Source organism: Henckelia pumila, chromosome 4 (genome assembly GCF_033568475.1).
Source record: "Henckelia pumila isolate YLH828 chromosome 4, ASM3356847v2, whole genome shotgun sequence".
NCBI lineage: Eukaryota > Viridiplantae > Streptophyta > Magnoliopsida > Lamiales > Gesneriaceae > Henckelia > Henckelia pumila.
The window spans coordinates 20,424,801-20,444,337 of record NC_133123.1 but is presented as its reverse complement, the minus strand read 5'-3'; the positions used below and the strand labels follow the sequence as shown (position 1 = coordinate 20,444,337).

Genomic DNA, 19,537 nt, shown 5'->3' with positions numbered 1-19,537 from the left:
TCAAAAAATACCTTTTACTTTGAATAATGGTGTGTGTTGTACCACTATCGGCTAGACATATGTCTTGATATTATCCCATTAATCTAAAAAGAAATGCATAATAGATTAAGTTACAACTTCAAAATTCATAAAAGAAATAAATTATATTAAATAAATTTCTCAAATCATTAACCATTATTACAACTGAAAATAAAATTGTACTAAAGAATACTGAAACCAAAAGACAAATCTAGATATTATATAAAAAAAACATAGATAATCAAAAGCATTAATCTTAGGGACACGAAAACATTGAAGATAAAATTTGATCACTCTATTTTTTTCTAGCACACCACCCCCAATAAAATGATCATAGTCATGTCTGGTTGTGCAAAGAAATTAAAGACATCCAAGTGAGTTATGTCAACAGGGCCATCATCATCAGCAAAATTTGTCTATATTTTTCCCTTTCCTTTGATTGAATTTTGGTAGAGATCTACAAGATGTTTTGGAGTACGATAGGTACGGGACCAATGCCCCTCCGTTCCGCACTTGAAACACTTATCTTCATACTCTTTCATGTTTCTCCCTTTTTATGCTTCATTATTCGGTTTCCACTGCTGGTGGTTTGTTTTCTGTCTCTTTTCATTATGTTGCTGATATTTTTTGCTTTGACCATGACCACGTCCATGCCCATACCCATGACCACGCCCACGTCCTCTTCTATTATGAGGATTTTGAGTTGAGTTGACATTCACTTCAGGGAATGATATTTCATTTGCTTCAGGAAATGGTGTAGAGCCAGTTGAGCGCAATTGATTATTTTTTAATAGTAGTTCATTGTTCTGTTCAGCAACTAGTAGACAGGAAATAAGATCGGAGTACTTTTTAAATCCACGCTCACGATATTGCTGCTGCAGGAGCACATTTGGAAAATGGAGAATGTTTTTTCAAGTAGATTTTGATCAGAAATATTTTCTCCACAAAGTTTGAGCTTGGAACAAATCTAGAATAATGCGGAGTTATAATCGCTTACAGATTTGAAATCTTGTAGGCGAAGGTGGATCCACTCATAACGGGCTCTTGGGAGAACTACACTCATTTGATGGTCAAACCTTTCTTTAAGATTTTTCCAAAGTTCTTGTGGGTTCTTCACAGTGTGATACTCAGCTTTCAATCCATTATCGAGATGGTGGCGAAGGAAAATAAGTGATTTTGCAAGATCCTGCGGGGATTCATTATTTCTTTATTTTATTGTGTTTTCGAGATCCTTATAAACAATGTGAACCTCAGCATCCAAAATCCATGACAAATAATTTTTTTCTATACCGATGTCAAGTGTTTCAAATTCAAGTTTCGTAATGTTTGCCATTGCGACTGTTAAAGAGAAAAAGAAAACCAAATTTAAAGATAATAACAAATGAATATATATATATATATATATATATATAAATCTATATATATAATAATAACTGAGTTTTTGCCATTTTTGGCAAATTCACGCCAAAACATTATTACTAAAAACGGAATTATGTGAAAAAAAGCTGGCTTAAAAGATTGTTTCAAAAAAAATTTATTTTTTTCAAATTATTTAATCAATTACCTAATATTTGACTTATTTAGACATATCTCGATTAAGAAGGAATATATTACAAAAATCTGATAATAATTTTTACATATATATATATCCATTAAAAATTAGGTAGATTTCAACATTCCATTTATAATAATTGTTTTCCAAGAAATTTAAAAATCATTAATTAATATTTTTATTCATAAAACGTAATTTTTGTAAACAAACTATTAAAAAAAATTGGATTACGAAGGAATATATTACAAAAAATCCCATAATATTTACATCATTTTTAATATTGTTTTCCAAAAAAATTAAAAATCATGAAATCAAATTTTTAATAAAACATTCCAACCTAAGATTCTGAAACGACCCTAACTCTAATATTAATAAATAAATATGCGGAATTTTTTTTTTTTTTATATACTTACTAAATAAAATATATACATATATGCCCATACATATATGCACAGAATAAAAAGATTTAAAATAAATAAATAAATAAATAAACAATTAAATACTTAAATAAAAATGCATTCTTTAAAATAAAATAAACATCTGAGTCAAACATTTAATTAAAAAAAAATACTGCATGAATAAAATGATTAAAATTTGCATGCACTGACAATATTCAATAAAATATTCAAAACTCACAACTACTGAAAAATAATATAAAATGTGTAACATGCTGACATAAATAAAACATGCATGTGACTCAGAACATCTATCACGGTCACGGGGTCACTGCATGTCCGCTCATACATCCTCGCCTCCGGTGGGTACAACATCATCCTCAACGTACTCACCTGCACCATACCAGTGTAGTGAGCCTAGAGGCCCAACATGCTAACATAACAAGGGTTTTAAAATAATTTAAAACAATTAAATACTAATACATACATATACATGAATGAGCATGCTTAAAAATTACATAACATAACTTAACTTAAATAAACTTAAATAACATAATACATAACATTGTTGAGCAATTAATTTTCTAACATCGCATGGTTGTATCCGTAGTGTAACCTTAAATCATACATTAAATACTGATCAGCATGGAAACCAACGTACGTGGCGGTGACGAATCACCTCTTAAATTGGCAGTAAACTGCCCTTCAATAGGTCACATATGGGGACGAATCCCCCTTAAATTGTCACACTACTTCAACTTCCAACATAAAATATTTTATTATTGCTCAACCTTAAACATTCAATTATGCATAAAATTATTTCATGAGTGCATGTACTTAAATAAAAATATGTGTCCTTCATATATATTTAATTTAATTTCTTACTAACATATAAATATTAAAATAACTTCAATGCATAAAATTAATTAAATATATATTCAGGACACATGCAAATTTCTCATGGATTGTACTGGACTGCTGGCCCTAACTCTCAAGCCCAATTACTTAAATCTGGCTCATTAACACTGAGACTGGCCCATTAATATACTTAAGCCCAATAAAATTGTTCTAAGCCCAATTAAATTAATAAAGCCCATTAAAACACTCTAGGCCCAATAACAACTTAAATTGGCCCAATGAGCCCAAAAGCCCAAAGACTGGCCCAATAACTTTCACGGGCCCTAAAGCCCATAAAAATTATTGGACTCACTTAATTAAATTAATTTAAGCCCAATTAAAATTAAACTTAACCCAAAATATTTAACTTGAGCCCAATAAAATTTTAAGATTTAATTAGGCCCATTAAACCTTTAATTAAACTTAAAACTTTAAAAATAAAAATACCCGAGCCCAACTAACTTAACCCGGACCCGGACCCAACTAACTTGACCCATGACCCAAGGACTCGACCCGGACCACCGAACCCGGCCTGAACCCATCTGCAACCCTAGCCCGAAACCCCCACCCATCTCCCGTTTCTGCCGCGGCCGAGAGCAGCAGCCACTCCTTGGCTGCTGCCGGCCTGCTCCGGCCGCCCCTGGCCGGAGCGCCGCCGCCCAGACGTAGCCCACGTCTGGGCGGACCTAACCTGCCCAAAGACCCGACCCCATGCAGCCCAAGCCACTAAGCCGAAACCCCTTTCTCCCAAACCCTAGATCTGCACGCACAGGGGCCGAACCGCATCAGCTGGATTTCTGGGCTCGTTTGGCTTGAGCCACTCGAGCCATTCGAGCCTAGGCACTACCACACGTCCTACAACCCTTCGGCCAGCAGTGGAACGAACCATGGCTAAGAAAACGTGAGAAACAAGATCCAACAAAGCACACGAACATAACTCACAAAAAAAACCGATCATCTTCTGAAAATTCTTTAAAGGATTTCGATGCACAAATTACACACACGTATACACTGATATAGCACAAGAAAAGAGAAAGAAACGCATGCCTTTCACCGATGAATTCAAAGAAAAACGGGCGTGAGATGACTCCGGGACGACGGGACGACGACAAGCTTTGGACCTTCAAAAGTGTGGCTATGGTGTTCTTCTTGGAGCTTGCTCGGTCGAAGAAGATGAAGATTAGTGAGGGTGGCGGCTGATGGGGGTGAGTGATCGGTTGAGAGGGTTTTGGGTAGCTTAGGTTTTGATTTTTGTGTTAATTAAAAATATAGGTTAATTAAATATAGATAAAAGGTTTTAAATATAAAATATACAACTTAAACTCCTAATTAAAAGTTAAAATCTGATAACTAAATTTAAAATCTCGAAATTACAATTTAAGGGAATTTTAAAAATACTAAAAAGTCAATATTTTGGCTAATTTTGAATAAAATGGACTCCTAAAATTATATAAAATTAAATACTTAAAATTTTGAGATAATAAAACTCAAAATAATATTTTAGGGCTCTAAAAAGGCTCATAAAATAATTTGGGTGGAAAGTTGTCATCTCGTCCGTCCACGGTCCCGTCTACGCGATAAAATAATTAAAATACTAAAAAAAATCATAAAAATCACTAATTATGGGTTAAATGCTTAAAAATAAATTAAATCATGCACAAATTATTCACATAATTATTTAACCCATAAATCTAAAATTTAAATAATTAATTATCCTAATTATGCATGCGGATTTACGTATTTAAAAATACCGGGTGTTACAATTCTCCCCCCCTTAAATTGAATTTCGTCCTCGAAATTAAATTACTTACCCGAACAACTCCGGGTAGCGAGTCCTCATGTCTGCCTCGGTCTCCCAAGTAGCTTCCTCCTCCGAGTGATTCATCCACTGGACTCTGACCATCGGTATGACCCGCGTCCTAAGCCTCCGCTCCTCCCTTGCCAAGATCCGTACTGGCCTCTCCTCATACACTAGATCTGGTGGCAACTGTAAGGGCTCGAAATCCAACACATGCGACGGGTTAGAGACATATCTCCGAAGCATGGATACATGGAAAATGTTGTGCACTGCCGCTAGCCCTGGTGGTAGAGCTAAACGGTAGGCCAACGTGCCAACTCTCTCCAAGATCTCGAATGACCCTATATACCTCGGATTAAGCTTGCCTCTCCGGCCAAAACGCACTACTCCCTTCATAGGTGACACCTTCAGGAATACGTGATCACCTACAGCGAACTCCAAATCTCGTCGTCTGGCATCTGCATAACTCTTCTGCCGACTCTGAGCAGTCCTCATCCGATCTCGAATCTGGGTCACTATGTCAGCTGTCTGCTGCACAATCTCAGGACCCAGCAAAATCCGCTCACCAACCTTATCCCAATGCACAGGAGATCTACATCTCCTCCCATACAATGCTGCATAAGGAGCCATACCTATAGACGACTGAAAACTGTTGTTATAGGTAAAATCCACTAATGGCAGTCTAGTCTCCCAAGAGCCCCGAAAATCAATTTCACAAGCTCTCAGAAGATCCTCGAGAACCTGGATCACTCTCTCAGACTGACCATCTGTCTGGGGATGAAATGCTGTACTGAACAAAAGCCTCGTCCCCAAAGCTGTGTGCAGACTCTTCCAAAACGCAGATGTGAATCTCGGATCTCTGTCTGACACAATAGACACTGGTATGCCATGCAGTCTAACAATCTCTCTGATGTAAAGCTCTGCATACTGTGTCAAAGTATAAGTAGTCCTTACCGGCAAGAAATGAGCTGACTTGGTGAGTGAGTCTATCTACAATCACCCAAATCGCTGTGCAACCTCTGGCACTCCTCGGTAAGCCAACCACAAAGTCCATCGTAATATTCTCCCATTTCCATTTCGGAATGGGAAGAGGTCTAAGAAGTCCTGCTGGACGCTGATGCTCTGCCTTGACTTGCTGACAAGTCAAGCACTCTGACACCACTCTCCCGATGAAACGACCCTAACTCTATAATAAATAAATATGCGGAATTTTTTTTTTTTTTTATATACTACTAAATAAAATATGTACATATATGCCCATACATATATGCACAGGATAAAATATTTAAAATAAATACATGACTAAATAAATAAACAATTAAATACTTAAGAAAAAATGCATTCTTTAAAATAATTAAACATCTGAGTCAACCCTAGAATTAAAAATATACTGCATAAATAAAATAAAAATAATTAAAATATGTGCATGCACTAAAACATTTAATAAAATATTCCCATAAACCTCAACCACTAAAAATATAATAAAATGTTTCACATGACATCATGCACGGTGACTCAGAAGCTGTCACGGTCACGGGGCTACTGCAGCGCTGCTCATACGTCCTCACCACCGGTAGGAGTAACCTGCTCCTCTACGTACTCACCTGCACCATATCAGTGTAGTGAGCCTAGAGGCCCAACATGCATACTAACAAGGGTTCAAAATAATTTAAAACAATTTAATACTAATACATACATATACATGAATGAGCATGCTTAAAAATTACATAACATAACTTACTTAAATAAACATAAATACATAATACATAACATACATACTTGAGTTGTTGAGCATTTATTTTCTTAACATCGAATGGTCCTATCCGTAAGTGTGACCCATAGTGCGACTGATCAGTCTAAGAAACCATCGTACGAGGCTGGTGGCGAACCACCCATGCATAAATGGCAGAAAACTGCCCATACATAAATGGCAGAAACTGCCCATACATAAATGGCCACACTACTTCAATTTCCACCTAAAATATTTTATTTGCTCAACCATAGAAATTAAATCATAGCATAAAAATTGATTTCATGAATGCATGTACTTAAATAAATTGTGTGTCCTTCATATATATTTAATTTAATTTTCTTACTAACATATAAATATTAAAATAACTTAAATGCATAAAAATAATTAAATATATAATCAGGACACATGCAATTTTCTCATGGATGGTTCTGGACTGCTGGCCCTACACTCAAGCCCATTAACTTAAATCTGGCCCATTAACATACTTAAGCCCAGTAACTTAAACTTTAAGCCCAATTAATTAATCTAAGCCCAATTAAATTAATTAAGCCCATTAAAATTACACTAAGCTCAATAACACTTAAACTGGCCCATTGGGCCCAAAAACCCAAAGACTGGCCCATTAAATTTTATGGGCCCAAAAGCCCATAAAATTAATGGACTAACTTAATTAAAATTTTAAAAGTTCAAATAAAATTATTTGGGAGTCCAAATAATTTTATTTTAATTTAGTTGACTCAATAACCCATTAATTCATAAAATATTTTAAAAATAAAAAGACTCGAGCCCGGCCCACCAAACCCGGACCCGGACCCACTTAACCCGACCCACTAACTTACTGACCCGACCCGAGCCCCTGACCCGACCCGGAACATGCCAAAACCCTAGCCCGATCCCCCCTTTCCCAAAACTGTTCGGCCACAGTGAGCAGCCACCGAAAATCCTGGCGGCCGCCTTGCTCCGACCACCCACCGGCCGGAGGGCCACCCCTAGGACTTAGCTCACATCCAGACCTTTCCAACAAGCCAAGAACCAGCCCAAACCGTCGACTATGGAGTGAGAACGAAGCTCTGCAACCCGGCCCTTCTGCACTGTCGCGCAGACCCGAGCAGCTGCGGGAAAACCATTCGTCCTCGAAGCTCCGACCACGAAAGCCCATGAAACCTTCTGCAAAAACTTAGAAAACTCAAAGGGGGTTCTAACCCAACTGACCTTACCCAAAATAGTGGCCTGAGGAAAAATATCTCAGCCTTCTTCCCCAGAACCCTAAACCTGCGCGACAGAAGCTTCAGAAAGGAAAGGCTTCGTTTCCTTTCTTCCTTAGCCTCAAGCCCCGACCTGACTCGACCCAAGGGACCTTGATACATGTATCCAACTAAGGAGCAGCAGCCATGATCCATCCATGCAAGAAAACGTGAGTATGAAACCCAAACAATGCAAGAACAAGGTGCAACATTCAAAATTGAAACTTTCTGAAAAATATTCTTGGAAAATCTGATGTATACACGACCACACATGCATATACTAATATGGAGAAGAAAAGAGAATGAAGAATCATGCCTTTCACCGTAAATATGGATTTAACACGCGTAGGAAGGACTTCAGGACGACGGGGCGACCTTGGGTTGCTTGGAACCTTGAAACCGACCTTCTATGGAGTTCCTAGGGTTGAAGATCGATGAAGAAGAAAATGGGATGAAAGTGATGGCTGATGGGGGAGAAAACAATTGGCTAGAAGGGTTTGGTAGATTAGGGTTGATTTATTTTTGTGTTAAATAGAATATAGGTTAAATAATTAAATAAAAAGGTTTTAAATAATTAATATACAACTTAAACTCTTAATTAAACTTTAGAAATCCGATAACATAAAATAAATCTCGAAATAATAATTTAGGGGAATTTTAAAAATACTAAAAAGTCAATATTTTGACTAATTTTTGGATAAAAATGACGCCTAAAATTAAATAAAATTAAATACTTAAAATTTTGAGATAATAAAACTCAAAATAATATTTTAAGGCTCCAAAAAGGCTCATAAAATAATTTGGCTAGAAAGTTGTCATCTCGTCCGTCCACGGTCCCGTCTACGCGATTAAATAATAAAAATACTAAAAATCATAAAAATCACTAATTATGGGTTAAATGCTTAGAAATAAATTAAATCATGCATAAATAATTCACATAATTATTTAACCCATAAATCATAAATTTAATTAATTAAATATCCTAATTATGCAGGCGGATTTATGTAATTAAAAATACCGGGTGTTACAATTCTCCCCCCCTTAAATTGAATTTCGTCCTCGAAATTAAAGTACTTACCCGAACAACTCCGGGTAGCGAGTCCTCATATCCTCCTCGGTCTCCCAAGTAGCTTCCTCCTCCGAGTGATTCAGCCACTGGACTCTGACCATCGGTATGACCCGCGTCCTAAGCCTCAGCTCCTCTCTAGCCAAGATCCGCACTGGTCTCTCCTCGTAAACAAGATCTGGTGGCAACTGTAAGGGCTCGAAATCCAATACATGCGACGGATTGGAGACATATCTCCGAAGCATGGATACATGGAAAACGTTGTGCACTGCCGCTAGCCCTGGTGGTAGAGCTAAACGATAGGCCAACGTGCCAACTCGCTCCAAGATCTCGAATGGCCCTATGTATCTCGGATTAAGCTTGCCTCTCCGCCCAAAACGCGCTACTCCCTTCATAGGTGACACCTTCAAGAATACGTGATCACCTACCGCGAACTCCAAATCGCGTCGTCTGGCATCCGCATAACTCTTCTGCCGACTCTGCGCTGTCCTCATCCTGTCTCGAATCTGCGTCACAATGTCAGCTGTCTGCTGCACAATCTCTGGACCCAACAAAATCCGCTCACCAACCTCATCCCAATGCACCGGAGATCTGAATCTCCTCCCATACAGTGCTGCATATGGAGCCATACCTATAGACGACTGAAAGCTGTTGTTATAGGTAAACTCCATTAATGGCAGTCTAGTCTCCCAAGATCCTCGAAAATCGATGATACAAGCTCTCAAAAGATCCTCGAGAACCTGGATCACTCTCTCGGACTGACCATCTGTCTGTGGATGAAAAGCTGTACTGAACAAGAGTCTAGTCCCCAAAGCTGTGTGCAGACTCTTCCAAAACGCTGAGGTGAACCTAGGATCTCTGTCTGATACAATAGACACTGGTATGCCATGCAGTCTAACAATCTCTCTGATGTAAAGCTCTGCATACTGTGTCAAGGTGTAAGTAGTCCTTACCGGCAAGAAATGAGCTGACTTGGTGAGTCTATCCACAATCACCCAAATCGCTGTACACCCTCTGGTACTCCTCGGTAAGACAACCACAAAGTCCATCGTAATATTCTCCCACTTCCATTCCAGAATAGGGAGAGGTCTAAGAAGTCCTGCTGGACGCTGATGCTCTGCTTTGACTTGCTGACAAGTCAAGCACTCTGACACCACTCTCCCGATGTCGCTCTTCATCCCAGGCCACCAATACAATAACTGTAAGTCTCGGTACATCTTCGTACTTCCGGGGTGAATGGAGTACGGGGATGCATGAGCCTCTGCTAGAATCTCGGCTCTCAACTGATCAACGTTCGGTACCCACATCCTCCCACGGTACTGAACGATGCCATCCTCCACTGTATACAAGAGACTACCTCTGGCCTCATCTCTCTGTCTCCATCGCTGTAGCTCCTCATCAGTGGACTGTCCCTCTCTAATCCGATCTCTCAAAACGGGCTGCACCGTCAACACTGACAAGCTCGGTGCATGGCCGCTCGGATAGCACTCCAACCCAAACCTCTGAATCTCGGTCTGTAGTGGTAACTGTACAGTCAAACATGATACCACTGACGACTTTCGACTCAAAGCATCTGCCACTACATTAGCCTTACCCGGATGGTAGCTAATGTCACAGTCATAGTCCTTAACAAGCTCAAGCCATCTGCGCTGCCTCATGTTCAACTCCTTCTGGGTGAAGAAGTACTTGAGGCTCTTGTGGTCGGTGAAAATCTTGCACTTCTCGCCGTAAAGATAGTGCCTCCAGATTTTCAACGCAAAAACCACTGCTGCAAGCTCCAAATCATGCGTCGGATAGTTCTGCTCATGAATCTTCAACTGTCGCGACGCATAAGCGATGACTCTGCCACTCTGCATAAGTACTGTGCCCAAACCAAACTTAGACGCGTCGGTGTACACCACTAACTCCTCATGTGGCACTGTCATAGATAACACCGGTGTTGAAGTAAGTGCATCCTTCAGCTGATCAAAGCTCCTCTGACAATCTGGACTCCAACTATACTTCGCGTTCTTCTTGGTCAAGGAAGTCAAGGGTACTGCAATAGAGAAAAAACCCTTGATGAACTTCCTATAGTATCCTGCTAAACCCAAGAAGCTACGAATCTCCGAAGCATTCTTTGGAATCCCCCAATCTCTCACTGCCTGCACCTTGGACTGATCCACTGCAATCCCATCCCTAGAAATAATGTGGCCTAGAAACGCCACCTGCTCCAACCAAAACTCACACTTACTGAACTTTGCAAACAGTCGATGCTCCCTCAAAGTCTGCAAGGCTGTATGCAAATGCTGTGTATGCTCCTCAATGCTCCTCGAGTAGATCAATATGTCATCAATGAATACAATGACAAACTGATCTAGATACGGCTGGAAGACACGATGCATGAGATCCATAAAAACTGCTGGAGCATTGGTCAACCCAAAGGGCATCACCAAGAACTCATAGTGCCCATATCGTGTCCTAAAGGCAGTCTTAGACACGTCTGAATCTCTGACTCTCAGCTGATGGTAACCAGATCGCAGATCGATCTTGGAGAATACCGAAGCTCCCTGCAACTGATCGAATAAATCCTCTATCCTCGGTAGCGGATACTTATTCTTCACTGTGACTCTGTTGAGCTCTCGGTAGTCAATGCACAATCTCATGCTGCCGTCCTTCTTCTTCACAAACAACACTGGAGCTCCCCATGGAGAAAAGCTAGGACGAACAAAGCCCTTCTCCAACAGCTCCTGAATCTGCTCCTTCAACTCTCTCATCTCTGTAGGAGCAAGTCGATACGGTGCCTTAGAGATAGGCACAGTATCCGGCAACAACTCAATACTGAACTCCACCTCCCTCACTGGTGGAACTCCTGCAACATCGTCAGGAAAAACATCTGGATAGTCACGTACCACCTCTATATCTGATAAAGATCTGCTAGAAACGTCTGAGGTAGTGACCACACTAGCAAGAAAACCCTGACATCCATTGCGCAACAGTTTCCTCGCACGAACAAGTGATATCATCTGAGGAATACTGCTAGACTGAGATGCAAAGAAAGTAAACATCTCACCTCCTGCTGGCTTCACTGACACTGTCCTACGTCGGAAATCAATCGAAGCTCCATTAACTGATAGCCAGTCCATACCCAAAATCAAGTCAAACCCAGTCAATGGAAGAACCACTAGATCTGCTCGAATGGAGTGTCCCTGCAACTCCAATGCCAGATCCCTGATGACACTAGTGGTAGTGATAATCTGACCGGATGGCATGGTAACATCGTAACCACTGTCTACAACCTCCGGTGAAATGCCTATCCGTCTGATAAAATCTCGGGAGATAAACGAATGCGTGGCTCCTGAATCTAGCAACGCAAACGTGGAGTTGCCTCCAACTAGAATTCTCCCTGCACGCAGAAGATTCCCAACAATTCATACCACTATGCTCCCAAGGTTAAAACACTAAAATCCTTAATTCTAATCACAAAGAAACAAAATTCTTATTCTAGCATGCTGATAATTAAACTCATGTAACAGGCATTAAGATATAATCGCAATTAAACAAAAGCAAAGAATTGAAAAAGTTCTAGGGGTTAGGTATACCGGTGATCAAGGAGGTATCTGGGTCTGCCTCCTCAGCCTGCATCACATAAACTCGCCCACTGACATTCTGCCTCTGCGGGCAGTTGGCAATCTGATGCCCTGGCTCCTTGCAACGATAGCAGACTCCTGCTCCCAATAGACACTGCCCGGAATGCATCTTCTGACACTTCGGACACACTGGATATCTCCCTGGAGTAGGGGCCCCGCCCCTAGTCTGCTGCTGTGGCTTCCCCTGAGGCCTCTGCTGATTCGGGCCCTTAGATGGCCCTGTAGACTGTTTCTTCGCAGGTGGCTGCGAAGATGGTCGCTGATACCCTGTCTGCACAAACTGCCTCTTACCCTGCTGCTCTCTCTGTATCTCCCTCCGTCCCTCCTCGGAACGCAAGGCCCTGCTGACTGCAGACTCATATGTAAAGACGTCTGCCATACGTACGTCATGCCTGATCTCAGCCCTCAAGCCCTCAACAAACTGTCGCAGCTTCTCCTGCGGACTATCAGCAATCATGGGCACAAAATGACAGCCCCTCTCATACTGGCTCACGTACTCCACCACAGATCTGTCCCCCTGACGGAGACTCATGAACTCTCGGATCATGCGACTGCGCACATCCTCAGTGAAATATTTGGCGTAGAAGATACGCCTGAACTCAGCCCACGTCAGTGTAGGTAGATGGACTCCTCTGACTGCACCCTCCCACCAAAGGGCTGCATCGCCTCGCATCATATACGTAGCACAGCTCACCCTGTCGGCGTCTGTGATCCCCATATAGTCGAAAATGGACTCAAGAGAGCGAATCCATCCCTCAGCCACCAACGGATCGGTGGTCCCCACAAACTCCTTAGGCCCCTTCTTCTGGAACCTCTCTGCGACGTCCTCCTCGTGGGACAGTTTGGGACGGGCAGCCTGCTGCTCCAGCAAGGCAGTAATACCCGCCATCATCGTGGCACTGGCCTGCTCCAGTGCTGTCATGGGGTGCTGCTGAGGTGGCGGTGGAGGTGGATGTGGAGGTCTCCCACGTCGATTCACCTGTCTGGGAGGCATTCTGCACCACCACATATTTATTTACGTAAATCGCCTTGCATAACTAAGTGTTTAAAATTTAAGGCTAACTTAAATTATAGAAATTAAATCATACTATAAACATTTAAAACTTACAGACCGGTAGCGTGGATTTCTGAGCTCGCAAAGCAGTAGTGACCCCTCCAAGGACCGCGCTCTGATACCAACTGAAACGACCCTAACTCTATAATAAATAAATATGCGGAAATTTTTTTTTTTTTTTTATATATATATTACTAAATAAAATATGTACATATATGCCCATACATATAGGCACAGGATAAAATATTTAAAATAAATACATGACTAAATAAATAAACAATTAAATACTTAAGAAAAAATGCATTCTTTAAAATAATTAAACATCTGAGTCAACCCTAGAATTAAAAATATACTGCATAAATAAAATAAAAATAATTAAAATATGTGCATGCACTAAAACATTTAATAAAATATTCCCATAAACCTCAACCACTAAAAATATAATAAAATGTTTCACATGACATCATGCACGGTGACTCAGAAGCTGTCACGGTCACGGGGCTACTGCAGCGCTGCTCATACGTCCTCACCACCGGTAGGAGTAACCTGCTCCTCTACGTACTCACCTGCACCATATCAGTGTAGTGAGCCTAGAGGCCCAACATGCATACTAACATTCAAAATAATTTAAAACAATTTAATACTAATACATACATATACATGAATGAGCATGCTTAAAAATTACATAACATAACTTACTTAAATAAACATAAATACATAATACATAACATACATACTTGAGTTGTTGAGCATTTATTTTCTTAACATCGAATGGTCCTATCCGTAAGTGTGACCCATAGTGCGACTGATCAGTCTAAGAAACCATCGTACGAGGCTGGTGGCGAACCACCCATACATAAATGGCAGAAAACTGCCCATACATAAATGGCAGAAACTGCCCATACATAAATGGCCACACTACTTCAATTTCCACCTAAAATATTTTATTTGCTCAACCATAGAAATTAAATCATAGCATAAAAATTGATTTCATGAATGCATGCACTTAAATAAATTGTGTGTCCTTCATATATATTTAATTTAATTTTCTTACTAACATATAAATATTAAAATAACTTAAATGCATAAAAATAATTAAATATATAATCAGGACACATGCAATTTTCTCATGGATGGTTCTGGACTGCTGGCCCTACACTCAAGCCCATTAACTTAAATCTGGCCCATTAACATACTTAAGCCCAGTAACTTAAACTTTAAGCCCAATTAATTAATCTAAGCCCAATTAAATTAATTAAGCCCATTAAAATTACACTAAGCTCAATAACACTTAAACTGGCCCATTGGGCCCAAAAACCCAAAGACTGGCCCATTAAATTTTATGGGCCCAAAAGCCCATAAAATTAATGGACTAACTTAATTAAAATTTTAAAAGTTCAAATAAAATTATTTGGGAGTCCAAATAATTTTATTTTAATTTAGTTGACTCAATAACCCATTAATTCATAAAATATTTTAAAAATAAAAAGACTCGAGCCCGGCCCACCAAACCCGGACCCGGACCCACTTAACCCGACCCACTAACTTACTGACCCGACCCGAGCCCCTGACCCGACCCGGAACATGCCAAAACCCTAGCCCGATCCCCCCTTTCCCAAAACTGTTCGACCACAGTGAGCAGCCACCGAAAATCCCGGCGGCCGCCTTGCTCCGACCACCCACCGGCCGGAGGGCCACCCCTAGGACTTAGCTCACATCCAGACCTTTCCAACAAGCCAAGAACCAGCCCAAACCGTCGACTATGGAGTGAGAACGAAGCTCTGCAACCCGGCCCTTCTGCACTGTCGCGCAGACCCGAGCAGCTGCGGGAAAACCATTCTTCCTCGAAGCTCCGACCACGAAAGCCCATGAAACCTTCTGCAAAAACTTAGAAAACTCAAAGGGGGTTCTAACCCAACTGACCTTACCCAAAATAGTGGCCTGAGGAAAAATATCTCAGCCTTCTTCCCCAGAACCCTAAACCTGCGCGACAGAAGCTTCAGAAAGGAAAGGCTTCGTTTCCTTTCTTCCTTAGCCTCAAGCCCCGACCTGACTCGACCCAAGGGACCTTGATACATGTATCCAACTAAGGAGCAGCAGCCATGATCCATCCATGCAAGAAAACGTGAGTATGAAACCCAAACAATGCAAGAACAAGGTGCAACATTCAAAATTGAAACTTTCTGAAAAATATTCTTGGAAAATCTGATGTATACACGACCACACATGCATATACTAATATGGAGAAGAAAAGAGAATGAAGAATCATGCCTTTCACCGTAAATATGGATTTAACACGCGTAGGAAGGACTTCAGGACGACGGGGCGACCTTGGGTTGCTTGGAACCTTGAAACCGACCTTCTATGGAGTTCCTAGGGTTGAAGATCGATGAAGAAGAAAATGGGATGAAAGTGATGGCTGATGGGGGAGAAAACAATTGGCTAGAAGGGTTTGGTAGATTAGGGTTGATTTATTTTTGTGTTAAATAGAATATAGGTTAAATAATTAAATAAAAAGGTTTTAAATAATTAATATACAACTTAAACTCTTAATTAAACTTTAGAAATCCGATAACATAAAATAAATCTCGAAATAATAATTTAGGGGAATTTTAAAAATACTAAAAAGTCAATATTTTGACTAATTTTTGGATAAAAATGACGCCTAAAATTAAATAAAATTAAATACTTAAAATTTTGAGATAATAAAACTCAAAATAATATTTTAAGGCTCCAAAAAGGCTCATAAAATAATTTGGCTAGAAAGTTGTCATCTCGTCCGTCCACGGTCCCGTCTACGCGATTAAATAATAAAAATACTAAAAATCATAAAAATCACTAATTATGGGTTAAATGCTTAGAAATAAATTAAATCATGCATAAATAATTCACATAATTATTTAACCCATAAATCATAAATTTAATTAATTAAATATCCTAATTATGCAGGCGGATTTATGTAATTAAAAATACCGGGTGTTACACCCGATGTCACTCTTCATCCCGGGCCACCAATACAATAGCTGCAAGTCTTTGTACATCTTCGTACTTCCGGGGTGTATGGAGTACGGAGATGTGTGAGCCTCTGCTAAAATCTCAGCTCTCAACTGATCGACGTTCGGTACCCACATCCTACCACGGTACTGAACGATACCATCCTCCACTGTATACAAGAGATTACCTCTAGCCTCATCTCTCTGTCTCCATCGCTGTAACTCCTCATCAGTAGACTGTCCCTCTCTAATCCGATCTCGCAGAACTGGCTGCACCGTCAACACTGACAAACTCGGTGCATGGCCACTCGGATAACACTTCAAGCCAAATCTCTGAATCTCGCTCTGTAGTGGTAACTGTACGGTCAAACATGATACCACTGACGACTTCCGACTCAAAGCATCGGCCACTACATTAGCTTTACCCGGATGGTAGATAATGTCACAATCATAGTCCTTCACCAACTCCAACCATCTACGCTGTCTCATGTTCAACTCCTTCTGTGTGAAGAAGTACTTGAGGCTCTTGTAGTCTGTGAAAATCTTGCACTTCTCTCCATACAGATAGTGCCTCCAGATTTTCAAAGCGAAAACCACTGCTGCCAACTCCAAGTCATGCGTCGGATAATTCTGCTCATGAATCTTCAGCTGTCTCGACGCATATGCAATAACCTTACCACACTGCATAAGCACTGCGCCTAAACCTAGTTTAGACGCGTCGGTGTACACCACTAACTCCTCGTGTGGTACTGTCATCGCTAACACTGGTGCAGTAGTGAGTGCTTCCTTCAGCTGATCGAAGCTCCTTTGACAGTCTGAACTCCAGATAAACTTCGCATTCTTCTTGGTCAAGGAAGTCAAGGGTACTGCAATAGAGGAAAAACCCTTGATAAACTTCCTATAATATCCTGCCAAACCCAAGAAACTGCGAATATCTGAAGCATTCTTCGGAATACCCCAATTCTGCACTGCCTCAACCTTAGACTGATCAACTGCAATCCCATCCCTCGAAATAATGTGGCCAAGAAATGCCACCTGCTCAAACCAAAACTCGCACTTGCTAAACTTGGCATACAATCGATGCTCCCTCAAAGTCTGCAAGGCCGTCTGAAGATGCTGTCTATGCTCCTCGATGCTCCTAGAATAGATCAAAATATCATCAATAAAGACTATGATGAACTGATCTAAATACGGCTGAAAGACTCGGTTCATGAGATCCATGAAAACCGCTGGAGCATTGGTCATCCCAAATGGCATCACTAAGAACTCGTAATGCCCATATCGTGTCCTGAAAGCAGTCTTGGACACATCTGCATCTCTCACACGCAACTGATGATAACCAGATCGCAGATCGATCTTGGAGAACACTGAAGCTCCCTGCAACTGGTCAAATAAATCCTCTATCCTCGGCAGTGGATACTTGTTCTTCACTGTGACCCTGTTGAGCTCTCGGTAATCGATGCACAGTCTCATACTGCCATCATTCTTCTTCACAAATAACACCGGAGCTCCCCACGGAGAAAAGCTAGGACGAACAAAGCCTTTCTCTAACAACTCCTGAATCTGCTCCTTCAACTCTTTCATCTCGGTAGGAGCAAGTCTGTAAGGTGCCTTAGAGATAGGCACGGTGTCTGGCACTAAGTCGATGCTGAACTCCACCTCTCTCACTGGTGGAATTCCGGAAACATCCTCCGAAAAGACATCCGGAAAGTCACGAACCACCTCTATCTCTGATAATGATCTGCTAGATGGCTCTGAAGTCGTGACAATACTCGCTAGAAACCCCTGGCAACCCCGTCTCAACAACTTTCTTGCCTGAATATGAGATATCACCTGAGGAATATCACTGCTCTGAGATGCATGAAAAGTGAACGGGTCGCCTACTGTAGGTCTCACTGACACTGATCTCCGACGAAAATCAATCGAAGCTCCATTGACTATCAACCAGTCCATGCCCAAAATCAAATCGAATCCACTCAAAGGCAAAACTACTACATCTGCTCGAATGGAGTGTCCCTGCAGCTTCAACTCCAGTCCTCGAATAATCTTCGAGGTAGAAATAATCTGCCCTGACGGCATAGTAACATCATACCCACTGTCACTACTCTCAGGTGTGATGCCTACCCGCCTGATAAACTCCAGGGAGATAAACGAATGCGTAGCCCCTGAATCTAGCAACGCAAACGTGGAGTTGCCTCCAACTAGGATTCTCCCTGCACGCAGAAAATTCCCAACAGTTTCATACCACTACTAAATTTTCCCCAACGAGTCACTACAAATTCTTAATTCTAATCACAAGTAAAACATGCTTCCTATTCTAACATGCAGTTAAATAACCCAAATAACAATAATTCCAAATTAAAGACTAAATTTTTAACCAAAGGAAAATTATTAAAATGCTAGGGATAAGATATACCGGTGATCAAGGAGGTGTCTGGATCTACCTCCTCAGCCTGCATCACAAACACCCTACCAGCGGTGTTCTTCTTCCTGGGGCAGTTAGCTATCTGATGCCCTGGCTCCCTACAGTGGTAGCAAACTCCTGCTCCCAATAGACAAGGTCCCGAATGCATCTTCTGGCACTTCGGGCAAGTAGGATAAGCTATGGCATTAGGGGCCCCGCCCCTCTGCTGCTGCGGCCTCTGCTGCTGTGGCCTCTGCTGCTGATTCGGGCCCTTAGCCGGCCCTGTATACTGCTTCTTCGCAGGAGGCTGCGAAGATGGTCGCTGGTACCCAGCCTGAAACTGCCTCTTCCCCTGCTGCTCCCTCTGGATCTCTCTCCGACCCTCCTCGGAACGCAAGGCTCTACTGACTGCAGACTCATAAGTAAGGACGTCTGCCATACGAACATCATGCCTGATATCAGCCTTCAGGCCCTCCACAAACTGTCTCAACTTCTCCTGCGGACTATCCGAAATCAAGGGCACAAAGTGACAGCCCCTCTCGAACTGCCTCACATACTCAACCACGGTCTTGTCCCCCTGACGGAGACTCATAAACTCACGGATCATGCGACTGCGCACATCCTCAGTGAAGTACTTGACGTAGAAGATACGCCTAAACTCTGCCCATGTCAGTGTAGGAAGGTGAACTCCCCTGGCTGCACCCTCCCACCAGAGCGCTGCATCACCCCGCAGCATG

At 41.3% G+C, this 19,537-nt stretch overlaps 1 protein-coding gene across 1 annotated transcript; it reads right to left on the bottom strand.

The window, feature by feature from the left end:
• Nucleotides 1–572: 572 nt before the first annotated feature.
• On the bottom strand, nucleotides 573–19,280 carry LOC140860626 (uncharacterized). Its single transcript, XM_073263627.1, has 5 exons — nucleotides 18,813–19,280; nucleotides 18,352–18,609; nucleotides 1,268–1,356; nucleotides 1,016–1,204; nucleotides 573–893 (listed from the first exon to the last, which is right to left on the bottom strand). The coding sequence occupies exons 1-5, from the start codon at nucleotides 19,237–19,239 to the stop codon at nucleotides 573–575; spliced, it is 1,284 nt and encodes a 427-aa protein (XP_073119728.1). The 5' UTR covers nucleotides 19,240–19,280.
• Between the last annotated feature and the right edge of the window lie 257 nt (nucleotides 19,281–19,537).

What these genes read in the sequence shown, in the direction of transcription:
- LOC140860626 (XM_073263627.1), bottom strand. Translation starts at nt 19,239, where the DNA reads ATGGCAGACGTCCTTACTTATGAGTCTGCAGTCAGTAGAGCCTTGCGT. An exon ending in AGACACCTCCTTGATCACCG is followed by an intron (nt 18,610 to 18,812) that starts GTATATCTTATC and finishes TTCTGCGTGCAG; the next exon opens with GGAGAATCCTAGTTGGAGGC. An exon ending in TGGATTCGATTTGATTTTGG is followed by an intron (nt 1,357 to 18,351) that starts GCATGGACTGGT and finishes TCTCTTTAACAG; the next exon opens with TCGCAATGGCAAACATTACG.